The sequence below is a fragment of the Lepus europaeus genome, chromosome 11 (genome assembly GCF_033115175.1).
Source record: "Lepus europaeus isolate LE1 chromosome 11, mLepTim1.pri, whole genome shotgun sequence".
Taxonomy (NCBI): domain Eukaryota; kingdom Metazoa; phylum Chordata; class Mammalia; order Lagomorpha; family Leporidae; genus Lepus; species Lepus europaeus.
In genome coordinates, this window is record NC_084837.1 from 55,068,839 (window position 1) to 55,091,838 (window position 23,000).

At 42.3% G+C, this 23,000-nt stretch overlaps 1 protein-coding gene across 1 annotated transcript; it reads left to right on the plus strand.

Annotated features, from left to right (window-relative positions):
• Positions 1-756: 756 nt before the first annotated feature.
• EMC7 (ER membrane protein complex subunit 7) lies at positions 757-18,982 on the plus strand. The gene is made up of 5 exons (XM_062205568.1): positions 757-1,066; positions 7,043-7,162; positions 13,231-13,369; positions 14,704-14,784; positions 16,934-18,982. The coding sequence occupies exons 1-5, from the start codon at positions 843-845 to the stop codon at positions 17,084-17,086; spliced, it is 717 nt and encodes a 238-aa protein (XP_062061552.1). The 5' UTR covers positions 757-842; the 3' UTR covers positions 17,087-18,982.
• Positions 18,983-23,000: the final 4,018 nt, after the last annotated feature.

Sequence of the window (23,000 nt, forward strand, 5' to 3'; positions counted from 1 at the left end):
CATGGGAGACCAGGAGAAGCACCTGGCTCCTGGCTTCGGATCAGTGAGATGCGCCGGCCGCAGCGGCCATTGGAGGGTGAACCAACAGCAAAAAGGAAGACCTTTCTCTCTGTCTCTCACTATCCACTCTGTCAAAAAACAAAAACAAACAAAAAAACCCTCCTTATTCATACAGTGTAACAGCAGCTTACATAACATTGACTTTGTATTAGTATTAGTATTCCAAGTAAGCAGAGATAAAGTATACAGGAGCAGGTCAGCTGCTTGGCATGCCAACATCCCATAACGCATCGGCTGGGTTCAAGTCCTGGTTCGGATTCCAGCTTCCTGCTGATGCGCACGCTGGGAGGGAGCAGGTGTTGGTTCAGTCCAGTACCGGGGTCCTACGTAAGAGTACTGTATCTCCCTGTAAACACACACAGTGGGAGCCTTCAATCTCCTGTCTTGGAAAGTCTCTCGGGGCTTTCTGTTTCTGCGCAAGCCGGAGTCCCATCCGCGGACACCAGGGCACGGCCTCGCCCCTTTCAGTCTCCTCACCCTTTATTCCCTTGAGGTTAACGGCGTCTGAGACCGCCACGCCAACACGGCTTCCTCTGCACTTGACCCAGCGCCTCGCCCCGCCTTCCAGCCCGCACTTCCGCGAGTTCGGGGCAGTACTTCCGCCACGCCCGCCTCGCAACTCGATTGGCCAAGACTTCTTCCCTCTGATTGGAGCCTGCAGCCTGGGCCTGAGTCGGGCGCGCAGTGATGACGACAAGGGCCAGCGGCGGCCGCGGCGGCAGCGGCTGGGAGACCTGCAGGGTTTCCGGAGCTGCCGGCCTTGACTGCTGAGTGCTGCCGACATGGCGGCAGCTCTGTGGGGCTTGCTCTCCGCCTTGTTGCTTCTCTCAGGGACTGCCCAGAACTCAGAGTTGCCTGGGGCTTCTGCCGAGGGGCCGGGAGGGAGTGGGGTCGGGGATCGTTTCAAGATCGAGGGGCGTGCTGTCGTTCCGGGGGTGAAGCCTCAGGACTGGATCTCGGCGGCCCGAGTGCTTGTAGACGGAGAAGAGCACGTCGGCTTCCTTAAGTGAGCATTCCGAGGGCCGCGGAGAGAGTTGGGATGGAGGAGAGCTGCTTGTCGCCAGGGGACATGTCGCTGTCACAGCGGAGGGGCAGGTGCTGCTCTCCCTCTGCGCCGGGAGACCATGGGAGGCAGGTGGACGCCTCCCTTTCCGGACCTCATAAACGAGGGTGACAGGCGTTCGCCCCAGACCCAGAGCTGTGGGGTCGCGTGTTTCCACTCCCTTGGTGGCCCCGTTTGGGGATTACCGCTCTCGGCCCTGGGGACGGGTGGACAAATGTCTCGTGCTGGATTCTTTGCTTTGCATCTCAGGTGGTTTCCTTGGAACCGGCTCGCTTTTTTTTTTTTAAACACTCGTTGTGGATTGATGTTGCCTAGAAAGATGCTAAACAGGTGGGAATTCTCAAAGCCCGAAGGACTTCTAGTGATGAGAGACTGGGAGACTAATGTTACTGCTTCTAAAATTAATGAGCCCTGAAGTCCCTAATCGCAGCACCTTTTTTGCCTGCGGGTGGGACTGTTGCTCTTTTTAACACTTGAGTTCGTCAAGGGATTTGCAGCATCACATTTGTCACTTATGAAAGACCAGGGCTTTCGACTTTTCTAGCTATTCGTGAAAATGGCATTTTTGTTTATAGTAAAAGAGGATGAATTTGTTAGCACTCAAGGTTTGCATTAGCCTGTTTTTCAGCTGTCCAGGCAAAAATGTGATTTAAATCTTCTCACCACTATTTGGAAAATGAAATTGGGAACTGAAAGACCACATTTAGTGAAGGAAGAAGGGTTTGTTCCTCAGCAGGTGGTTTCTGAAGACCAGGCAACACAAATCCGCATATTTTATTCTAAATCTGATTTGCACATTTGTTCAGATCATCCAGGTGCTCCTTGATGAGAGTGTCAACCTCAGATTGATAATGACAAGTTTTTACCCAGTATTTTAATGCTGTCATTGATAACCTAACATTAGTACTTCTTTAGGTTATACTCGGATTAATGGTGTTTTAATAACAAAGCTCTTATTAAACTTTAGAAAATTAGCATTAGTTGACCATTTGGCTTCTCTTTTACACAGTATACATTTTTTTTAAAAGCATTTATCATTTTCATTTAAGAGATAATGTATTAGGGCCAGCATCCCGTTAGAGTGCCAGTTGAAGTCTCAGCTGCTCTGCTTAGAATGTATGCCTGGGAAAAGTGTTAATGTGCTGATGTGCCTGAGAAAGTAGTGGAAGATGGCCCAAGTATGTGGGCCCCTGCCACCCATTTGAGAGACCCAGATGGAGCGCTGGGCTCCTGGCTTTGGCCTGGCCCAGCCCTGACTGTTGCGGCTATTTGGGTAGTGAGCCAGCAGATGGAAGATCTCTCCCCCTTTCTCTCTCTCTCCTCCTCCTTCCCTACTTCTGTCACTCTGCCTTTCAAATAATTTAACTAAATGTTTTAAAAAAGAAGTACTATATTAATTTGTTTATTGAAGAAAATATCTAAACAAGTAGAGGTAATAGCCATAACATTTTATTGTATCCTTGTTCTTCCCATTTGTATATAGAAAGATGAATTGAGATATGGGCTTATAATGAGTTTTGTTGGAAGGAGTGTAGGTAAATTGTACTGGAGCTGTTTTGAATAACTAGCAAACAGTTTCTGACCTATGCTTATTGGAGATGGCTTGAAACTTTGCCAAAGCAGATAAGGGGAGTTGTGGCTGAAGACTTCTCATGCCATTTCTTGCTGTCATCATTGTGTGTATTTACTTATATACATAATTTATTTAACCAATCCTCTGTTTTGGGATGTGTAGGTAGTTTTCAATTTTTTTTTTTTTTTTTGCCATAGTGATGTTATACGTTGTATATACTTTTAAATTTTTATTGTGGAAATTTTCAGAAGCACAGAAATAAGCAGAATAACTGTGACTCCTTAGGTACTCATTGAAGTCTACTGTTTCATTTCATGTCTTGTCTTCATTTTCATTATTTTTTTTCTGGAATATTTCTAAAAAAATCTTAAGCATATTTTTCACTTAGAAAAGCCTTATTATATATTTCTAAAAATAAGGAATTCTAAAAAAATATGTTTACCATTATTGATTCAGCAGAAACAATAATAATGCCATATACCCAGTCCATTTTTGATATTTCCCCATAATCTCATTTTTAAAAAAATTTTTTAAGGTTTTTTAATGAACACAAATTTCATATGTACAGCTTTTAGGAATATAGTGTTTCTTCCCCCAATTCCCACCCTCCCACCCCTACTCCCATCCCACCCTCCTACTCCCTCTCCCATTCCATTTTTTCATTAAGATTCGTTCTTAATTCACTTTATATACAGAAGACCAACTATATACTACGTAGAGATTTCCACTGTTTGCACCCACACAGACACACAAAATATAAAGTACTGTTTGAAGACAGGTCTTATCATTAATTCTCATAGTTTCATTTATTAAGGACAGAGGTCCTACATGGGGAGCAAGTGCACAGTGACTTTCTGTTGTTGATTTAACAATTGACACTTTTTTATTTTTGATGTCAGTGACCAAGGCTCTTGACATGATATGACAAGGCTATGGAAGCCTTTTTAGTCCACACACTCTGTCGTATTTAGACAGGGCCCATATGCAAAGTGAAAGTTTCTCTCCCTCCCTTCAGAGAAAAAGTACCTCCTTGTTTGATGGCTGCTGCTTTCCACTGGGATCTCACTCACAGAGATCCTTCATGTAGGACAATTTTTTTTGCCACAGTGTCCTTGGCTTTCCATTTCTGAAATGCTCTCCTGGGCTTTTCAGCCAGATCCGAATGATTAAGGGCTGCATAATCTCATATATTTATTAAATTCTTTCAATTATATAAAATAAGGTATAAACATAGCTTGTATATTGTAGTCTGTGTATTTCATAATTTTTTTACTTATTTGTTTTTATTTTATTTGAAAAGGTAGACAGAGACACAGCAGGACCCTTCCATTTTGCTGGTTCACTCCCTAAATGCCCATACAGCCAAGGCTGGGTCAGGCCAAAGTTAGGAGCTCAGAATTCAATCCAGGTCTCTCATGTGGGTGAAAGGGACCCACGTTTCTTGGACCGTCACCTCTGTGTTTAAAGGTACAGATTAGTAGGAAGCTGGAATCAGAGGCAGAGCTGAGACCTTGAACCTAAGCACTGTACTATGGGGGAGTAACATTCTTAAAGTTAAGTTTTAAAAATTGTATTATAAAATTTATATGTTAGAGCTTGAATAAAATGTTTACATTGGGTTGAAATATATTTTTTTCTTCAGGAAATTCTGATATTTGTGCTGCACAGACAGCAGTTGTTCTTCCTGGACCTGGAGAAAAAAGTTTGAATTAGTTTCAGTCTAGGTCCCATCAAGAAGCAGAAGATGTACTTACGTTAGAATAACTCAGGAGCCGGCACCGTGGCTCAACAGGCTAATCCTCCGCCTTGCGGCGCCGGCACACCGGGTTCTAGTCCCGGTTGGGGCACCGATCCTGTCCCAGTTACCCCTCTTCCAGGCCAGCTCTCTGCTGTGGCCAGGGAGTGCAGCCAGCTCTCTGCTGTGGCCAGGGAGTGCAGTGGAGGATGGCCCAAGTGCTTGGGTCCTGCACCCCATGGGAGACCAGGAGAAGCACCTGGCTCCTGCCATCGCAACAGCGCAGTGCGCCGGCCGCAGCGCGCCTACCGCGGCGGCCATTGGAGGGTGAACTAACGGCAAAAAGGAAGACCTTTCTCTCTGTCTCCTTCTACTGTCCACTCTGCCTGTCAAAAATTAAAAAAAAAAAAGAAAGAAAAAAAAAAAAGAATAACTCAGGGAGAGGTCAGTGAAAGGATTAATCAGTGCAATCATAGTGTAGGGAAGTAACCAGATTGAGCAGGACCCTTTGGAGTGTAGGATCTCAAGGTGCCTGTCACCTCTAAGCCTGAGAGAGGTCACTAAGTAGAAGTTACTGGAACCCTGAAGAGAAGAAAGGTCTGTTTTGAGGCGAGATGTGACACTACCAGTCAGAGATGGCTTCACAGTGAGAAATCGGGGGGGGGGGGGGGATATCAAACTCATTACTTCCCTTCCTCTCATCTACAGAGAAGAGAAGGGAAGGAAGGTGATCTGGAGGACAAATGGAAGGTGTCCAGCCCGGAAATAAGTTAATTTCATGTGTGTATTTCAGGTGTGTGTGTGTGTGTGTAAGAGGGTACAGCCTTTTTTTTTTTTTTTTTTTTTTTTTTTTAAGATTTGTTTGTTTATTTGAAAGGCAGAGTTACAGAGGCAGAGGCAGAGAGATGGAGAGAGAGGTCTTCCATCCACCGGTTCACTCCCCAGTTGGCTACAACTGCCAGAGTGGCGCCAATCCAAAGCCAGGAGCCAGGAGCATCTTCTGGGTCTCCATGTGGCTGCAGGGGCCCAAGCACTTGGGCCATCTTCCACTGCTTTCCCAGGCCACAGCAGAGAGCTGGACTGGAAGAGGAGCAGCTAGGACTTGAACTGGTACCCATATGGGTAAAGTGGAGGCTTTACCCACTATGTCACAGTGCCAGCCTCAGCGTTTTATTATTTGTAAAAAAAAGAAATAAAACCAATAACATACAAACTAAAACTAGAATAATATGCCATTTTTGGTAGTAAAAATGTTGAGATTGGCAAAATTGGGGCTAACATTGTAACAATAATGTATATTGATAATTTCCTTTGAATAAATATTAGACTTCAGAATAGGAACTGTGCTCCTGCACCTGTCATATCTGCCTACAGAAGCCATAGAAATACTTTGTGTCAGGGTTCTGTCTTAGGTATTTTCTTTCTTTTTTTTAAAGATTGATCTATTTATTTGAAAGTCAGAATTACACAGAGAGAAGAGAGGCAGAGAAAGAGAGGTCTTCCATCTGCTGGCTCACTCTCCAATTAGCCTCAGTGGCTGGAGTTGCATTGATCTGGAGCCGGGAGCTTCCTCTGGGTCTCCCATGTGGGTCCAGGGGCCCGAAGAGTTGGGTCATCCTCTGCTTTCCCAGGCCACAGCAGAGAGCTGGATCTCGAACCAGCACCCATATGGGATGCCGGCACTGCAGGTGGCGGCTTTACCCGCTACACCACAGTGCTGGCCCCTGTCTTAGGTATTTTCATAACCCATTCAGTGTAATTATGGAGGCTAAACCTAGGCTTGTTTTTTTTTTTTTTTTTTAAGATTTATTTGAAAGGCAGAGTTACAGAGAGAGAAGGAGGCACACATAGAGGCCATAACAGCCAAGGCTGGAGCAGACTGAAGCCAGGATCTAGGATATTCACTCTAGTCTCCCATGTGGGTGCAGGGACCCAAGTCCTTGGGCCATCTTCTGCTGTTTTCCCTTACCATTAGCAGGGAGCTAGATCAGAAGTGGAGCATCTGGGATGCAAATCAGCACCCATAAAGGATGCTAGCATTGGAAGCAGCAGCTTAACCCACTGTGCCACAATATTAGCCCTTAAGCTTGCTATCTTGCTTTAAAAATTTTTTTACTATTTATTTGAGAAGTAGAATTACAGACAGTGAGAGGTAGAGACATTGTGAGAGGTCTTCTGTCCGCTGGTTCACTCCTCAAATGGTCACAATGGCTGGAGCTGAGCCATACAAAGCCAGGAGCATCTTCTGGATCTCCCACACGGGTGCAGGGGTCCAAGCACTTAGGCCATCTTCTGTTGCTTTCCTAGGCCATAGCAGAGAGCTGGATCAGAAGAGGAGCAGCTGGGACTCGAACCAGCACCCATAAGGGATGCCTGCTCTGCAAGCAGAGGCTTAGTCCAATACCTCACAGCACCAAGAGTCCCCCACCCTTTTTTTTTTTGAAGCTTGCTAGTTATCGCCTCTTGGCCTTTTGGCTAAGATCAAATGGAAAGCTTGCTACTTGTGTTAATGTCAATTTTTGGGGAATTGATTTCAGAATTAATGATAATTTAAGACAAAATATTAAATTGTTGATCAGAAGTGACTAAAATATAATTTTCACTTTTCCAGGACAGATGGGAGTTTTGTGGTTCATGATATACCTTCTGGATCTTATGTAGTAGAAGTTATATCTCCAGCTTACAGGTTTGATCCTGTCCGAGTGGACATCACTTCCAAAGGAAAAATGAGGTGAGGGCACCTGGTTTAATTTTTACCAAGGGCTAGATGCTGAACACTGTTTTTAGAATTTATATTTAAGGTTAAAAGTTTTCTTATATAGAATACAAATATTCCTTAAAACACTTGAGGAACATTTATGTTGTTTTGCTTTGAACATGGATAAAATTATAAAGTTGAATGTACTCCTGCTCTGGCTTAAACTTTTTCTTAAATCTCTTACTATGATTATATGGAGAAAAAAATTACTTATTATAGGAGTGAGAATATTAAAGTTGGAAGTAATTTAACTTTCTTTTAAAGATTTTATTTATTTGTGAGGTAGAGTTACGGACAGAGAGAAGGAGAGACAGAGAGAAAGATCTTCCACCCATTGGTTCATTCCCCAAGTGGCCGAATAGCTGGAGCTGAACCAATCTGAATACAGAGCCAGGAGCTTCTTACATGGTATCCCATGCAGGAGCAGGGGCCCAAGCACCTGGGCCATCATCTACTGCTTTTCCAGGCCATAGCAGAGAGCTGGATAGAAAGAGAAGCAGCTGGGACACAAACTGTTGCCCATATGGGATGCTAGCACTGCAGGCAGAGGCTTAGCTTACTATGCCATGGCACGAGCCCCAATAACTTAACTTTCTAAATCAGAAATACTGTTTGTCACTTGTCTTTCATTGGGATATGTTGATAATGCCTTTTTCTTTTAAAAATGATTTAATTATTTATTTGAAAGAGTAACAGAGATAGAGGGAGAAACAGAGAGAGAGTACTTCCATCCTAGGACTTGAATTGGCACCCACATGCAATGCCTTTATTGCAGGCTTAACTCACTGTTCCACAACTCTGGCTCCATTAATAATGCCTTTTATTGCTTACTTGTTACTGTGTTGATCTAGAAATTTCTGTAGTTGTTCCTTTTTTAGTGTGCAAAGGCAAAAACAGTTCTTGTGAAGAAGCTGTATTTTATTACTGACCTTTTTGATATATATATCAAACATATTTAGATTGATTTATAGGGACTCAAAATTTAACTGACAGGGCTGGTATTGTGGTGTAACAGCAATACTGTGATACCACTAATAAGTACATTTATAGACACATTTTCTCTCCCACCTTTTTCTTAAGATTTATTTATTTATTTGAAAGAGTTATGGGGGGGGGGGGGGACAGGGAGGGCGAGAGAGAGAAAGAGACAGAGAAATCTTCCATCTACTGAATTACTCCCCAGACAGGTGCAACAGGGCTGGGCCAGGCTGAAGCCAAGAGCCAGGAGCTTCTTCCAGGTCTCCTATGTGGGTACAGGGGCCTAAACACTTGGGCCATCCTCTGCTGTTTTTCTAGGCACTTTAGCAGGGAGCTGGATCAGAAATGGAGCAGCTGGGATTTGAACCAGCAGCCACATGGTATGCCGACATCTTAGGCAGCAGCTTTACCCACTATGCCACAATTCTGGCCCCTTTTTAAATATTTACTTATTTGAGATCAAAGTGAGAAAACAGAGTGAGCACACTCTCACTTGCTGGTTCACTCCCTAAATACCCACAGTGCCTGAAGTTGACCAGCCAAAGCCGAGAGCTGGGAATTGAATCCTGGTCTTCCCTTTGAGTGGCAGAAACCCTACTGCTTGAGCCATCACCACAGCCTTCCAGGGTCTGCATTAGCAGGAATCTAGATTCAGGAGCCGGAGTCAGGAACCAAACCCAAGTTCAGTGATGTGGGATGTGGGCATCCTAATCAGGTGTCTTAGCCAGTGTCCTAATTGCCAGACTAGCCACCTGCCCTGTTCCTCCCTATTTTTAAAGTTAAGTTGTTGTCTTAGAATTTCTTTGTCCAGATGCTGATATTTCTTGCTCTTGGCTATTTAGAGCAAGAGTGAATCTTCTTTGGGAGGTTATACCTTGCAAATATGTTAATAAAATATTTTCTGCTGGAATAAATGGATTCTTTCAAAATATGAATTTTCTTTGGTTGTGATTTTCTCATGTCTTTTCTTTAGAAACACATTTTGTTAAAAGAAATTATAGGTATATATACACACACAGGTAAAATTCTATTTTTTTTTTAAGATTTATTTATTTGAAAGGCAGAGTTGCAGAGAGAGAAGAGACACACAAAAAAGGTCTTGCATCTGCTGTTTCACTCTCCAAATGGCCACAACAGCCAAGACTGGGCCAGATTGAAGCCAGGATCTGGAACCATCCAGGCCTTCCCTACCTGGGTGCAGGGGCTCAAGGACTTAGGCCATCTTTTGCTGCTTCCCCCAGCTCATTATCAGGGAGCTGGCTTGGAAGTGGAGCAGCCAGGACTCCGGTACCCATTTGAGATGCTGGCATCACAGGTAGCAGCTTAACCCTTCATGCTACAGTGCCAGCCCCAAAATTCAATTATGTTAAATCTAACCTTAAAGGACTTCTCACGGCCTTTTATACATTTCAGAATTGCAAACTTGGAGATGGTGAGTATGAAGATTACACTACATATTACAAATACCAATTTAAAATAGTTTTTAAAATTGACAACACAGTAGTGGAGGAAATAAGAGTTACGAAACAAAGGAAATGCATATCTACTAGAAGTGTTTTATTTTTACTGTTTAAAATTTGAATAAAATAGACAGCAAGTAGAAATATTGTTCTAAATATAAGATTTTCTTTGTTTGTTTTTTTTTTTTTTACCTTGGGTTAAGAGTACATTGTGCTTAGTACACATTGTGCACAGTGAGATTTGTATTTCCATATATATTCCTGGTGATTGGATGTCAGAAGCATAAGTTTTTTAAAAAAAGATGGTTATTTTCATAATTAGGGGTGAGACAGTAGAGAACAAAGTGAGATTCACATAAAATCCTCATGTTTTAATCAATATTTTGTAAGTTTTGAATATATGTGGATCTTCTATTTCTGACATCTTAACAGAAGAAAATGTATAAAATATGACAGATGTTTCCTGTTCAGTGTATAACTCCCCGGAAGTAAGGGAAATCCCTAGGGGTAAACTAGAAGCCACTTCCTCACCTGGGGTTTTGATATTCTGTAACCAAAAGGCTTAGATTTTATTAGCCGTATGCATGTAGGATGTAAGCCTTGAGTTTACTTGGGGTCAGAATTAGATCTAAGACCATTTGACCTTCGGCTATTGGTATTGCAATCCAAAAGACCAGATTCCCAGCTGACACTGCGTTTTGTGGGGAAACCTCTTCCCTGAGTGATAGCAGTCCAGCCATCACTGAAAATTGGGGTAGAATTTATTACTTCCTGCATAATCCAGGAACTTTCCAGCTGAGCAATGAACAAGATGTTCCCTGGTTAGAATCCCTGGACTTCTGGCAGAGACAAATGCTTATCTCTGCACTGTTTGTAAAGTACCCAAGAAAACAATCTACTTTGGGTCAGCAGATGAATCACAGACTTCCACGAACTTTAGATAGAAGAATTATTGGGTAGAGACCTTAAAGTATACTTAAAGTGCTTGAAGAGTGGTCCAGCGTTTTGGCTTAGCAGGTTAAGTGTCCGCCTGACACTGATATCCCTTATGGGCACTGGTTTGAGACCCAGCTGCTTTGCTTCTGATCCAGTTCTCTGCTAATGTTCCTGGGAAAGCAGCAGAAGATGGCCCAAGTCCTTGGGCTCCTACACCCATGTGGGAGACCTAGAAGAAGCTCCAATTTCCTAGCTTCAGCCTGGCTTGGCCCTGGCTGTTGGGGCCATTTGGGGAATGACCAATGAATGGAAGATTCATTCATTCATTCATTCATTCTCTCTCTCTCTCTCTATCTCTCTTGCTCACTCTGCTTCTCCTCCTGTCTCTGTAACTCTGCCTTTCAAATAAATAAAAAATACATCTTGAAAAAAGAACGTTGGGGCTGGTGCTGTGGTGCAGTGGGTTAACGCTCTGGCCTGGGGCACCAGCATCCCACATGGGCGCTGGTTTGAGACCTGGATGCTCCACTTCCGATCCAGCTCTCTGCTGTGGCCTGGGAAAACAGTAGAAGATGGCCCAAGTCCTTAGGCCCCTGCACCCACGTGGGAGACCCGGAAGAAGCTCCTGGCTCCTGGCTTCAGATCAACCCAGTCCCCAGCCGTTGCAGCCATTTGGGGAGTGAACTAGCAGATCGAAGATCTCTCTTGCTGCCTCTGCCTCTCTGAAACTCTGCCTTTCAAATAAATAAATAAATCGTAAAAAGAAAAAGTGAGCAATGAAAATAGAGGAGACAATTTTTAAAAAGTAGAATAGATTATGTCTGAACATGTGTGAGGGTTTTCATTAAAAGTAGTGCATCTGTGGTGAAAATGTAATATTGCCTGTGGTGCTATTTTATGGCTTTTTATAATTATTAATTTTTCCTGCAATTTAGCTTTTTTAAAAAAGATTCATTTATTTATTTGAAAGAGTTACACAGAGAGATAGGAGAGGCAAAGAGAGAGACAGAGGTCCTCCATCCGATGGTTCACTCCCCAATTGGCCGCAACAACTGGAACTGTGCTGATCCAAAGCCAGGAGCCAGGAGCTTCTTCTGGGTCTCCCATGCAGGTGCAGGGGCCCAAGGACTTGGGCTCTCTTCTGCTTTCTCAGGCCATAGCAGAGAGCTGGATCAGAAGTGGAGCAGCCAGGTCTTGAACCTGTGCCAATATGGGATGCCGGTGCTTCAGGCCAGGGTGTTAACCTGCTGTGCCACAGTGCCGGGCCCTGCAATTTAGCTTTAAGAACTGGGTACATCGAGTATGCATATCTCAAACTGTCAAAAAAAAAATTAAAAATCCAGCATTTTTGTGTATTTATAAGAAAATTAATTCATTATTAAATATAACTGAAGGACTTTAGAGCTGAAAAGGTTTTTTTTTTTTTTTTTTTAAAGATTTATTTATTTATTGGAAAGGCAGAGTTACAGAGAGGCACAGAGAGAGAGAGAGAAAGTGTCTTCCATCTGCTGGTTCCCTCCCCAATGGCTGCAAGGGCTGGAGCCACGCGGATCCTAAGCCAGGAGGGTGCAGGGGCCCAAGGACTTGGGCCATCTTCTACTGCTTTCCCAGGCCATAGCAGAGAGCTGGGTAAGTAGAGCAGCCAGGACTCAAACCAGCGCCCATATGGGATGCTGGCAGTGCAGGCGGCAGCTTTACCTGCCACAGTGCTGGCCCCAAGGTTTCTATGTTTTTTAGAAGATTCATTTATTTATGTGAAAGGCAGAGTTATTGAAAGAGAGGCAGAGAGAGGTCTGTTTCATCTACTGGTTTATCCTCCCAAATGGCCACAATGGCCAGAGCTGGGCCAGGCCATAAATAGGAGCCAGGAGCTCTATCTGGGTCTCTCACATAGGTGGTGGGGGTCCAAGTACTTGGGCCATCCTCTGCTGTCTTTCCAGGCACATTAGCAGGGAGCTGGATAAGAAGTGAAGCAGCGGGGATGCAAACCAGTGCCCATATGGGATGCTGACATCACAGGCTCAGCTTAACCTGCTGCACCACAACACTGGCCCCGAAAGGTTTCTCTCTCCTCTCCCCCCTCTCCTCCCCTCTCTCCTCTCTCCCTTCTCCCCTCTCCTCTCCCCCCTTCCCCTCTTCTCTTTCCCCCTCCTCCCCTCTCTCCCCTCCCTCCCCTCCCCTCCTCTCCCCTTCCCTTCTTTCTCTTCCTGATTTATTTATTTATTTGAAAAGTGGAGTTACACAGTGGCAGAGGCAGAGAGAGTCTTCCATCTGCTGGTTCAATCCCCAAATGGCCACGATGGCCAGAGCTGGACCAGTCTGAAGTCAGGAGCCAGGAGCTTCTTCCAGGTCTTCCACATGCAGCCCAAGGAGTTGGGCCATCTTCTATTGCTTCCCTGAAAGGTTTCCAAAAGAACTTTTGATACAAACAGAAGTTAAGGAAATTGTCTAACCCCATGGGCTTAGGTAGTATCAGAGATATAACTAAAAGATTCCAAGTCTAGTCTTTTCTTTTTATGTTTTGCTTAATATTTCAGACATGCAGAAAAACTACTTTGACCAGATTTTTAAGATCAAAAGTTTGGATGCCAAATTGTTTTGGAAAAGCCTAATGGCAAAAATAAGGTTATTGGAATTACTGATTCTTTTCTTATGTTGCTTTATCAGGGCAAGATATGTGAATTATATCAAAACATCAGAAGTGGTCAGACTGCCCTATCCTCTCCAGATGAAATCTTCAGGTCCACCTTCTTACTTTATTAAAAGGGAATCATGGGGCTGGACAGACTTTCTGATGAACCCAATGGTATGTATAGGCTAAAAAGAACTCTTCACTAAGTCCCTAATTTGCTTTGTGCAGTTGAAAACTTCAAATCCTTGTGAGATGGAAAGTTGAAGTCAAAGTTTTGGAAAATTGGAAAGACAATTTGCAGATTTCAGGGAAATAGTCGCTTTGGTAACATACAGAAAAAATATAATGAGAATTGCACCGCAGATTTGACATTGAAATGTGCAACAGAATCTGGATAAACACTTAGGAATTTTTTAAAAATTCAAATAGACTAAGAGTATGTGGTGGGTTTACTTGAAACTTCCATCCTTCATACTACTTGCACTTTAGTCCACGAAGGAATGTGCTGTTGTTTATTAACCATTCCCTGGGAATGGCACAAGTGAGGCTTTCTCTCTTCTTTTGTAACACCTGTGATAAACAGGTTACTCTAGTAATTTAAGTAGTTGGTATCATGAAACTGGTTATGATACTCACTAACAAAGTACTAATACACATTCTTTAGAAACAAGTTGATGTTTTTCTGTTTCTGAAGGTTGAGTTATTAGATAGTTATTTAAATCACAAACAGGAATATGTGGGGGTTGTTTAGTACTTGAAACCTTTCATAAGAGATAAGGGGCAGCAGGATAGGTTGGATAGGAGACATTAACAATGTGACTCTAAAGCTGATTCATCTTCCATGTCCTCATTTCTGAAATTCCATGGACATGTGTCCAGTGCTAGAGGCTTTTAAGTCATTTTTCAAAACTGATCTGCTACAGGCTCTAGCGGATATACATTAATGGAAGAGATAGCACAGTGTTTTATCCAAGAACCACAGTCTTCTGGAAAGGGCATCTCACCTCTTTGTCGGGACCACTAATCCCAGTGCCAGAATATGGTTGAAGAAAGTGACTGGATAGTTTGTTTGCAGATTATTTGTGCTAAACCAAAGTTTAAATTCTGCAGAAAGACAAGTGGGTGGCACAAGTATGAAATGAAGTGCATAAAGAGTACTCCTAAACACGGTTAATGCTCTCACAGATAGCAGTTTGTAGTCATCAGAATTCAGCAGAAAGAACTGAGATGGTTGCTGCTCGTTTGATTCCTTATACAACATTTGAATCTTCAGTTTTTTTTAAAATTTATTTAATAAATATAAATTTTTCATAGGTACAGCTTTTGGAATATAGCATTTCTTCCCCCCATACGCGCCCTCCTACCCCCACTTCATCCCACCTCCTACAACCTCTCCCATCCCATTCTTCATTAAGTGAATTTTTAATTTTATCATTGATTGTCAAGTGCAGATGTTGCTTTAACTGTAAAGGAGAGGAAAAATACTTCTAAATTTTTCTCTTCCACAGGTTATGATGATGGTTCTTCCATTATTGATATTTGTGCTTCTGCCCAAAGTGGTTAACACAAGTGATCCTGACATGAGACGGGTAAGATGATTGCTAATTGTGGATTTTTGAACCCTATTCTGATTTTTGGTCTATCCCTTTGTGACTAAATGACTTGTGTTTTTGCAGTTTTACTCTCATTCCCAAGCCAAATTAATCTAGAGGCTATGTTAACACAGTATTATCATAGTATTGTGTTCCTGGTATTTAATTAGTCATTTCTGTAGGACTAGATGCATTCATTTGCTTCTCGTTAGCTATATGGATCTCTTGATATAGCTAAAACATTCTCTTTAGTCCTAGCTTCTTTTTGTGTGCCTCACCTGTTAAATAGTTGAAATGTATAATTGTGCTGTACCTAATCCAAACATACTATAAAGTGATTGCTCCTGTAACCGATCTTTATAAAACTCTCTTTAAAGAACATACTCAATTTTTCTGTCAGACACCCAAAGGAAAATCAGGTAGACCAAGGGGGATAAATAGAATAGTTGCTTTCAAATTCTGTACCACAAAATTAACTGTTTCTGTAAGGAAAGAAAGTAGATGTTGAGTAAGATGATTTAAATGTAATGCCACCAGAGCAGGCGTTTGGGCTTGTGGTTAATATGCCTGCTGGTTAAGACGCCAGCATTCCACGTTGGAGTGTTTAGGTTTGATACCAGACTCTGCTCCTGATTTCAGTTTCCTGCTAATGCAGACCCTGGGAGGCAGCAGTGAACGCTGCAGTGATTAAGTTCTGCCACCCATGGGGGAGACCTGGATTGAGTTCCTAGTACCCAACTTCATTGCCAGGGACCATTGTGGGCATTTGGGTAGTAAACCAGAAGATGGGAGTGCTTGCTGTCTCTCTCTCTCTTTATCTGTCTTTAGTCTCTGTGCCTCTCAAATAAATAAGTAAATAAATTTTTAGAAATGAGCTATAAATCATCACTTGAGTTATCAAGACACTCATAGTCAAGGTAAATGATAGGAAATAGAACTGATTTATAGAATACCCTTTTTGCCATCATGGAATTTTGTGGTTTTTCTTTTTTTTTTTTTTTAAAGGAAAGATAAAATGTACATATAATAAAAATGTTTACAAGGGGCAAGGATTGTGGTAAGGTAGATTAAGACACTTGCATCCCACATGGGAGTGCCTCATTCTAGTTCCTGCTACTCCACACTACTTCTTTGTCTTATTATTATTATTTAAGATTTATTTGTTTATTTGAAAGGCAGTTACAAAGAGGCAGAAATAGAGAGAGCGGTAGATATCTTCCATCCATTGGTTCACTCCCCAAATGGCCAGAGCTGGGCCAATCTGAAGCCTGGTGCCAGGAGCTTCTTCTGGGTTTCCCACATGGGTGCAGGGGCCCAAGTACTTAGGCCATCTTCCCCTGCTTTCCCAGGTACATTAACAGGGAGCTGGATTGGAAGTGGAGCTGCTGGGACATGAACCAGCACCATAAAGGATGTTGGCACTGCAGGTGGCAGTTTTACCTCCTTCACCACAGCACTGGCCCCTACTCTGTACTTCTAATCCAGCTTTCTGCTAATGCATCTGGAAGGCAGTGGATGATGGTCCAAATACGTGGGCACCTGCCACCCATGTGGGAGACCTGGATGGAGTTCTTGCCTTCTTGCTTTGGCCTGCCTACCCCTGGTTGTTGTAGGCATTTGGGGAGTTGAACCAAAAGATAAAAGGTCTCTCTAACTCTGCGTTTCAAATAAATCTTTAAAAAAAAAAATCCTTTTTTTAAAAAAAAAAAAAGATTTATTTATTTATTTGAAAGGCAGAGTTACACAGTGGCAGAGGTAGAGAGAGAGAGAGAGGTCTTTCATCTGCTGGTTCACTCCCTAGATGGCCGCAATGACTGGAGCTTTACCGATCAGGAGCCAGGAGCCAGGAGCTTCTTCCAGGTCTCCCACATGGGTGCAGAGGGCCAAGGACTTGGGCCATCCTCTACTGCTTTCCCAGTCCACAGCAGAGAGCTGGATCAGAGTTGGAGAAACTGGGTCTCAAACCGGCACCCACATGGGATACCAGCACTGCAGGCAGCAGCTTTACCCACTATGCCACAGCGCTGACCTTAGAACCACTGCCTTCTACTTGTTGTGCTCTTCTTCTTTAAGAAGAATTGTTAATAGTTCCATAATTCGAAAGATCCCCCGCCTTTTCATATTATTGTGCTTTGTCTCCCTGCAGGAGATGGAGCAGTCAATGAATATGCTGAATTCCAACCACGAGTTGCCTGATGTTTCTGAGTTCATGACAAGACTCTTCTCTTCAAAGTCATCTGGCAAATCTAGCAGTGGCAGCAGTAAAACAGGAAAAAGTGGGGCTGGCAAAAGGAGGTAGTCAGGTGGTTCTGAAATGGCATTTGCACAAAATAATGGTAACACTGGGTGGCATCTAAATCTTGAGAGAAAACTGTGTGAAGCAACTACTGTACACTTGAGTCATCCTGAAAGTTGATCTCTTACAACTGTTGTATATGTTAACTTTTTAGCACATGTTTTGTACTTGGTACTTGAGAAAATCCAGCTTTCATCCTTTGTATGAGGTCAATATTGATGTCACTGAATTAATTGCAGTGTCCTATAGAAAATGACATTAATAAATTATATGAAATACTATACTTTATGTATATTAAAACGTCTTAACCCAGAGATCAAATTATCTTCTGTCTTTTTTTCACTTAATGTATCTTTTTTTTCCTGACAGTTTTCTTCTGTTTTTCATTATCTGAGGCTTATCGTTGACCTTTTCTGTTTAAAAAGAAGTAAGTTATTTTTAGAGCAGCGTGCACTGTATGTATTTGTGTGACCAAAGCTTTGGAAACTGTCAGCCCTGCTCTGCTGTTTACCATTCTCTCCTTTTTGAGCTAGAATCACATGTTCCTGATGTGGTTTTAGTTTTTGTTTTCAGTAGGGATTCATGAATCAGAACAGGTCCTGTAAATTTTATTCTGATTACCATCAATGATAATCATTTTACATTTACTGAGTACCAGCTAATTGCTGTGATCCAAGGTAGGATACGGGCTTGGCTAATATCCGGGCACCTGTTCACAATAGAGCTTAGTATTTTGGAAGGAAGGACAAATAACAGGGAAAGAATGGCCAGGGGAAAGGTGCAGTAGGCAGAGTGCCTTCTAGAGTCCAAAGATACATAAATCAACCTTAGAACTCCATAATATAATATTGATGGCACACAGCACAGGTTGCTTTTAACTCCCTTTATCTTTCTCAGAATTGACTCTCAGGATTGTTGCAATAATGGTTGCTACTTTACAGCCAGGAGTATGTCATAAAATTCTTTGTAAGTTATAGTAATTTTAGAGCTTTTCCTTTTGGGTAATTTTTATTAAAGGTAACTCTTTAAGTCAGAGTGTTACTTTCAGTAGAGGGCTCCTATTGATTCTCTCCTATTTCAAAGAACTCTTCTGTTGCTTTTTGAAGGTAGTTAAATCAGCTAAAAATAACAAAAAGATGGGTTGGTTCCAAACTATTTTTCTCTTGTGTTAGGTGACATTGCTCATTTTGAAATAAGGTAATTAAATTTCAAAATGAGCTCTGAATCAGGACACTTTATTAACTGTGCCTCTGTTTGTGTTATATGCAAGAAAATTACCAAACTAAGCTGTAAATTACTAGATGGGTAAATTGGCTAAGAGTATAACTAGGTCTTTTAAAATAGTCATTTATTGAAAATAAAATGTTAGAACCCTAGCTGAATGTCACTCATTCAACTGGTATTCTGATTTTCACTTAGTGTTCTAATATTCACTTAAAATTAAATGAAAAATTGTTACTTCTTCCTTTATAATATTAGGGAAGTCGAATGCAATAAATCATTGTCTGACCAGAAGTCATATTTAAAATGTCCTAATTTGGGTTGTCAGAGTTAATACACGGACTAGGCGATGACCAAGAAGTTACAAAGCACATCCAAGGAAACTACCACTTCACCTGCTAATTAAGAAGCTGTCATCATTTCACATGAATTTTAATAGCATCTATCACTTATACTCCTTATATTGCAGAAATGTGTCAAATGCCTAGGGTGCTCACAGGTACAGAAAGTATTGTATGTTATTAGACAACACAGGGCTTGGTATAAAGAGCCTGTGTGGCTGCTAAATTGCTTTGTGATTTGGGCAAGTCACTATCCTGCTTGGGACCATGTCTTATTCTTTGTTGTATATCCAGCATTAAGTATATAGGCACAATAATAAATGTTTGTTGAATGAATAAATGGGCCTCAGCTTTCCTCATCCATAAGTTGAAGGATTTGGATTACATTTAAGTTTCTTTCAGATCTCAAATTCTACTATAGTATTAACAAAGTCCCATTATGTATTTCCTTCTCTTAATCATATAGTCATTGCTGGCTTTTGTCTTTGTTTTATTTCCTTGGGTTCTTTCTGCTTTTTCCTAGTTAGAAGAAAGTATTACTTGGCTGTGCTTCAGGATATTTTTTAGATTCATTTTATGTATGTCTCCTTTTGACTCTTTGTTTTTTTTTTTTTTTTTAAGATTTATAACTTAGAGACAGAGAAAGAAAAGTCTTCCATCCGCTGGTTCACTGCCCAAATGGCCGCAACAGCCGGAGCTGGGGCGATCAGGAGCCAGGAGCTTCTTCTGGGTCTCCCATGCAGGTACAGGGGCCCAAGGAGTTGGGCCATCTTCCACTGCTCTCCCAGGCCACAGCAGAGAGCTGGATCAGAAGTAGAGCAGTCGGGTCTTGAACTGGGGCCCACAAGGATGCTGGTGCCAAAGGCAGAAGCTTAGCCCACTGTGCCACAGTGCCAGCTCTGCCTTTTAAATCTTAATGTTTTATGTTTTATAGTTTCTTTAATAATTTTTTCACATACACTAAATTAAATCTGAGTAGTTACTTCGTGCAGAACAAATCCTTGCTGCCCATTCTTGACAGGAAGTCCTGGGTCCCAGGCTGATTTCTCCAGGGTGGATTGATTACTCCCAAGTTTCACAGTTTTATTAGGAATGGGAACCTGAGGATTCATTTTGAAGAGATTCAGAATGTTACCTAATTTGCCTAGAGTAGAAAAGTATCTTAGTTATTTTTTTCTTTGTGTCTCCTCAGACAGGAAGGAAGAATCAACCCTACAGCAGGTTCAGTCATTGGAAAGATTTCAAGGTCGCTATGAGAAATGTCAGTAGAGATAAAGGAGAGCTTTCCATTTAAGTAGTCTACTCAGATTTTCAGGAAGTTTGGGGTTCTTTTAGTCTTCAAGGGTTTTTTGTTTAGAAAAAATCTATTATTGAAAATCTTCAATATTGCAAGGAAAGATTTGGAAAAAACTATTTTCACTTTTATTGATTGCCTTTCAATATATGGACATACTTAGACACACATAAACAATATAGACATATTTTGCGTAGTTAGAATGATGTATATACCATTTGTATTAGACCTGACAAAAATTTTCCTAAGCACTGATTTTAGGGAACACAGTAGAGGCTGTGGCTGAGTGCTTGATTATAGTTTAAGGAATGTGCTGATCCAGGACCTAGTTGTACTGTGCTCTTCTCCACTGTATGTTTTTTTTTTGTTTTATTTGTAAATACATCTGTGTTTTTTTGTTTTGTTTTGTTTTGTTTTGACAGGCAGAGTTAGACAGTGAGAGAGAGAGACAGATCCGAAGCCAGGAGCCAGGTGCTTCCTCCTGGTCTCCCATGCTGGTGCAGGGCCCAAGGACCTGGGCCATCCTCCACTGCACTCCTGGGCCACAGCAGAGAGTTGGCCTGGAGGAGGAGCAACCGGGACAGAAGCCGGTGCCCCGACCGGGACTAGAACCCGGGGTGCTGGCGCCGCAGGTGGAGGATTAGCCTAGTGAGCTGCAGCGCTGGGCACATCTGCTTTTTAAGAATTTTTAGAATTAATTTATTTGAAACATAGGGAGAGAGAGAGAGAGTTTGCTGCCATCCACTGGTTTACCCCTCCAAATGCCCAAAATGGCTTGGGCCAGTCCAGGACTGAAGCTGGGAGCTGGAAACACAATCCCGGTTCCCTGTGGGTCCCAGGAACCCAACTGCATGAGCAATTGCCACTGCCTCCCTTAGCCTTCATTAGCAGGAAATTCAGATCAGGAGGTGAAGCTGAGGCTTGGAGCCAGGCACTCTCACGTGGAGTGTGGGCGTCTTAACCACCATGCCAAATGCCTACCCCTCTTCTGCATTTTAGGTGTGATTAATTTGAGTCATTTAGAATCATTTATTTTTTAATTTGCAAGATATGTGAGTATATTCAAGTGGTAAAAAATGTTTATATTAGGAAAATTTGAAGGTAGCTTTTGAAAAATTTAGATGTTACCTATAAATTATGGATATTGTTTTTATATTCTTGGAAAAAAACAATGATGTATTTAAAGAGCTATTTTAGAAAAGAATCCTGCCAAGATGAGATCATCTCTTTTTGTCCGCAGTAACAACCTAAACTGAAACTTTCCACAATGGCTTTTCTGTCTGGTAGGACTGAGCCAGCCAGGCAAGCAAACCTGAGAAGAGGGAGGAGTGAATTAAGACGCTCTAGTCGTAAACAGAAGGAATTGGTAGAGCCATAAAAACTAGCTGTGCACAGCATTTCCAATAGGAAACTACTGATGAGGCATTAATCTCACTGACATTTAACTAAGTCCATAATTATTGGAGATTCGTACCTGTATCTTTTACATAACTTTGAAATGAAATTTTCCCATATATATCAATGTGAATAATTTATTCCATTCCCTTTCTAATTTTTAAAATGTTTGTTTATTTGAAAGAGAGAAAGATCTTCCATCCACTGGTTCACTCCTCAAATGGCCTCAATGGCCAGGGCTGGGCCACGCTGAAGCCAGGAGCCAGGAGCTTCTTCCAGGCCTCCCACATTGGTGCAAAGGCCCAAGGACTTGAGGCATCCTCTGCTGCTTTCCCAGGCACATCAGCAGGGAGTTGGATCAGAAGTGAAGCAACCAGGACTTGAACTGGCACTGAATGGGATGTTGGTGCTGCATATGGTGGCCTAACCCGCTGCACCACAGCACCAGCCCCCCATTCTAAAATTTTTTAAAAAATATTGACAAGGAGCTGGTGCTGAGGCATAGTAGATTAAGCATCCACCTGCGGTGCTGGCATCCCATATGGGTGTCTGTTATAGTCCTTGCTGCTCCACTTCTGATCCAGCTCCCTGCCAAGGGCCTGGGAAAGCAGGGGAAGATGCCCCAAGTGCTTAGGTCCCTGCACCCACATGGGAGACCAGAAAAAGACCCTGGATCCTGGCTTCAGATCGGTGCAGCTCCAGCCATTGTTATTTGAGAAGTGAACTAGTGGATGAAAGACCTCCCTCTCTGTCTCTCCTTCTCTCTGTAACCATGCCTCTCAAGTAAATAAATAAACCTTTAAAAAAAGGTTGACCAAGTTAGACATATTCAAGGTGTACCAAGTGAAGTTTTATATACATATATGTTTTGTATTCATTGCCACAATCAAATTAATCATGCAGTACATTAGATCCCCAGAACTTGTTCATATGATAACTGAAAGTTATGTCCATTGACCATCTTCCCATTTCTCCTAGCTGCTGGCAACTACCATTCAATTCTTTACTTTAGGAGTTGGACTTTTTTAGATTCCACATAAAAGTGAGACCATGTGTCTATGACCTTATTAAAAGCTCATAATTATTTTATTTATTTATTTATTTGACAGATAGAGTTAGACAATGAGAGAAAGAGACAGAGAGAAAGGTCTTCCTTCCGTTGGTTCACCCCCAAAATGGCCACTACGGCCAGAGCTATGCTGATCTGAAGCCAGGAACCAGGTGCTTCCTCCTGGTCTCCCATGCGGGTGCAGGGACCCAAGGACCTGGGCCATCCTCCACTGCTCTCCTGGGCCACAGCAGAGAGCTGGACTGGAAGAGGGGCAACTGGGACTAGAACCTGGCACCCGTCTGGAATGCCGGCACTGCAGGCGGAGGATTAACCAAGTGAGCCACGACACCGGCCCCAAAAGCTCATAATTATTAATATTCTTTTCAGATGAGGAAACAGATTTTGAGATTTCCCAGGCTCACTGGTAGGTAAGTGATCTTAAACTACTTCACATAGTGCTGCTCTCACAAGATAAACTAAAACAAAACAAAACTAAACTAAAAAACCCACAAGCATCCCTATCCTTTCTGTCCATGTCAACTTAACCATATGTCTTTTCCCATCTGCCCATCGCCCCCTACCTCTGGGGACATGATCCAGAGACTTGCCTCTTTC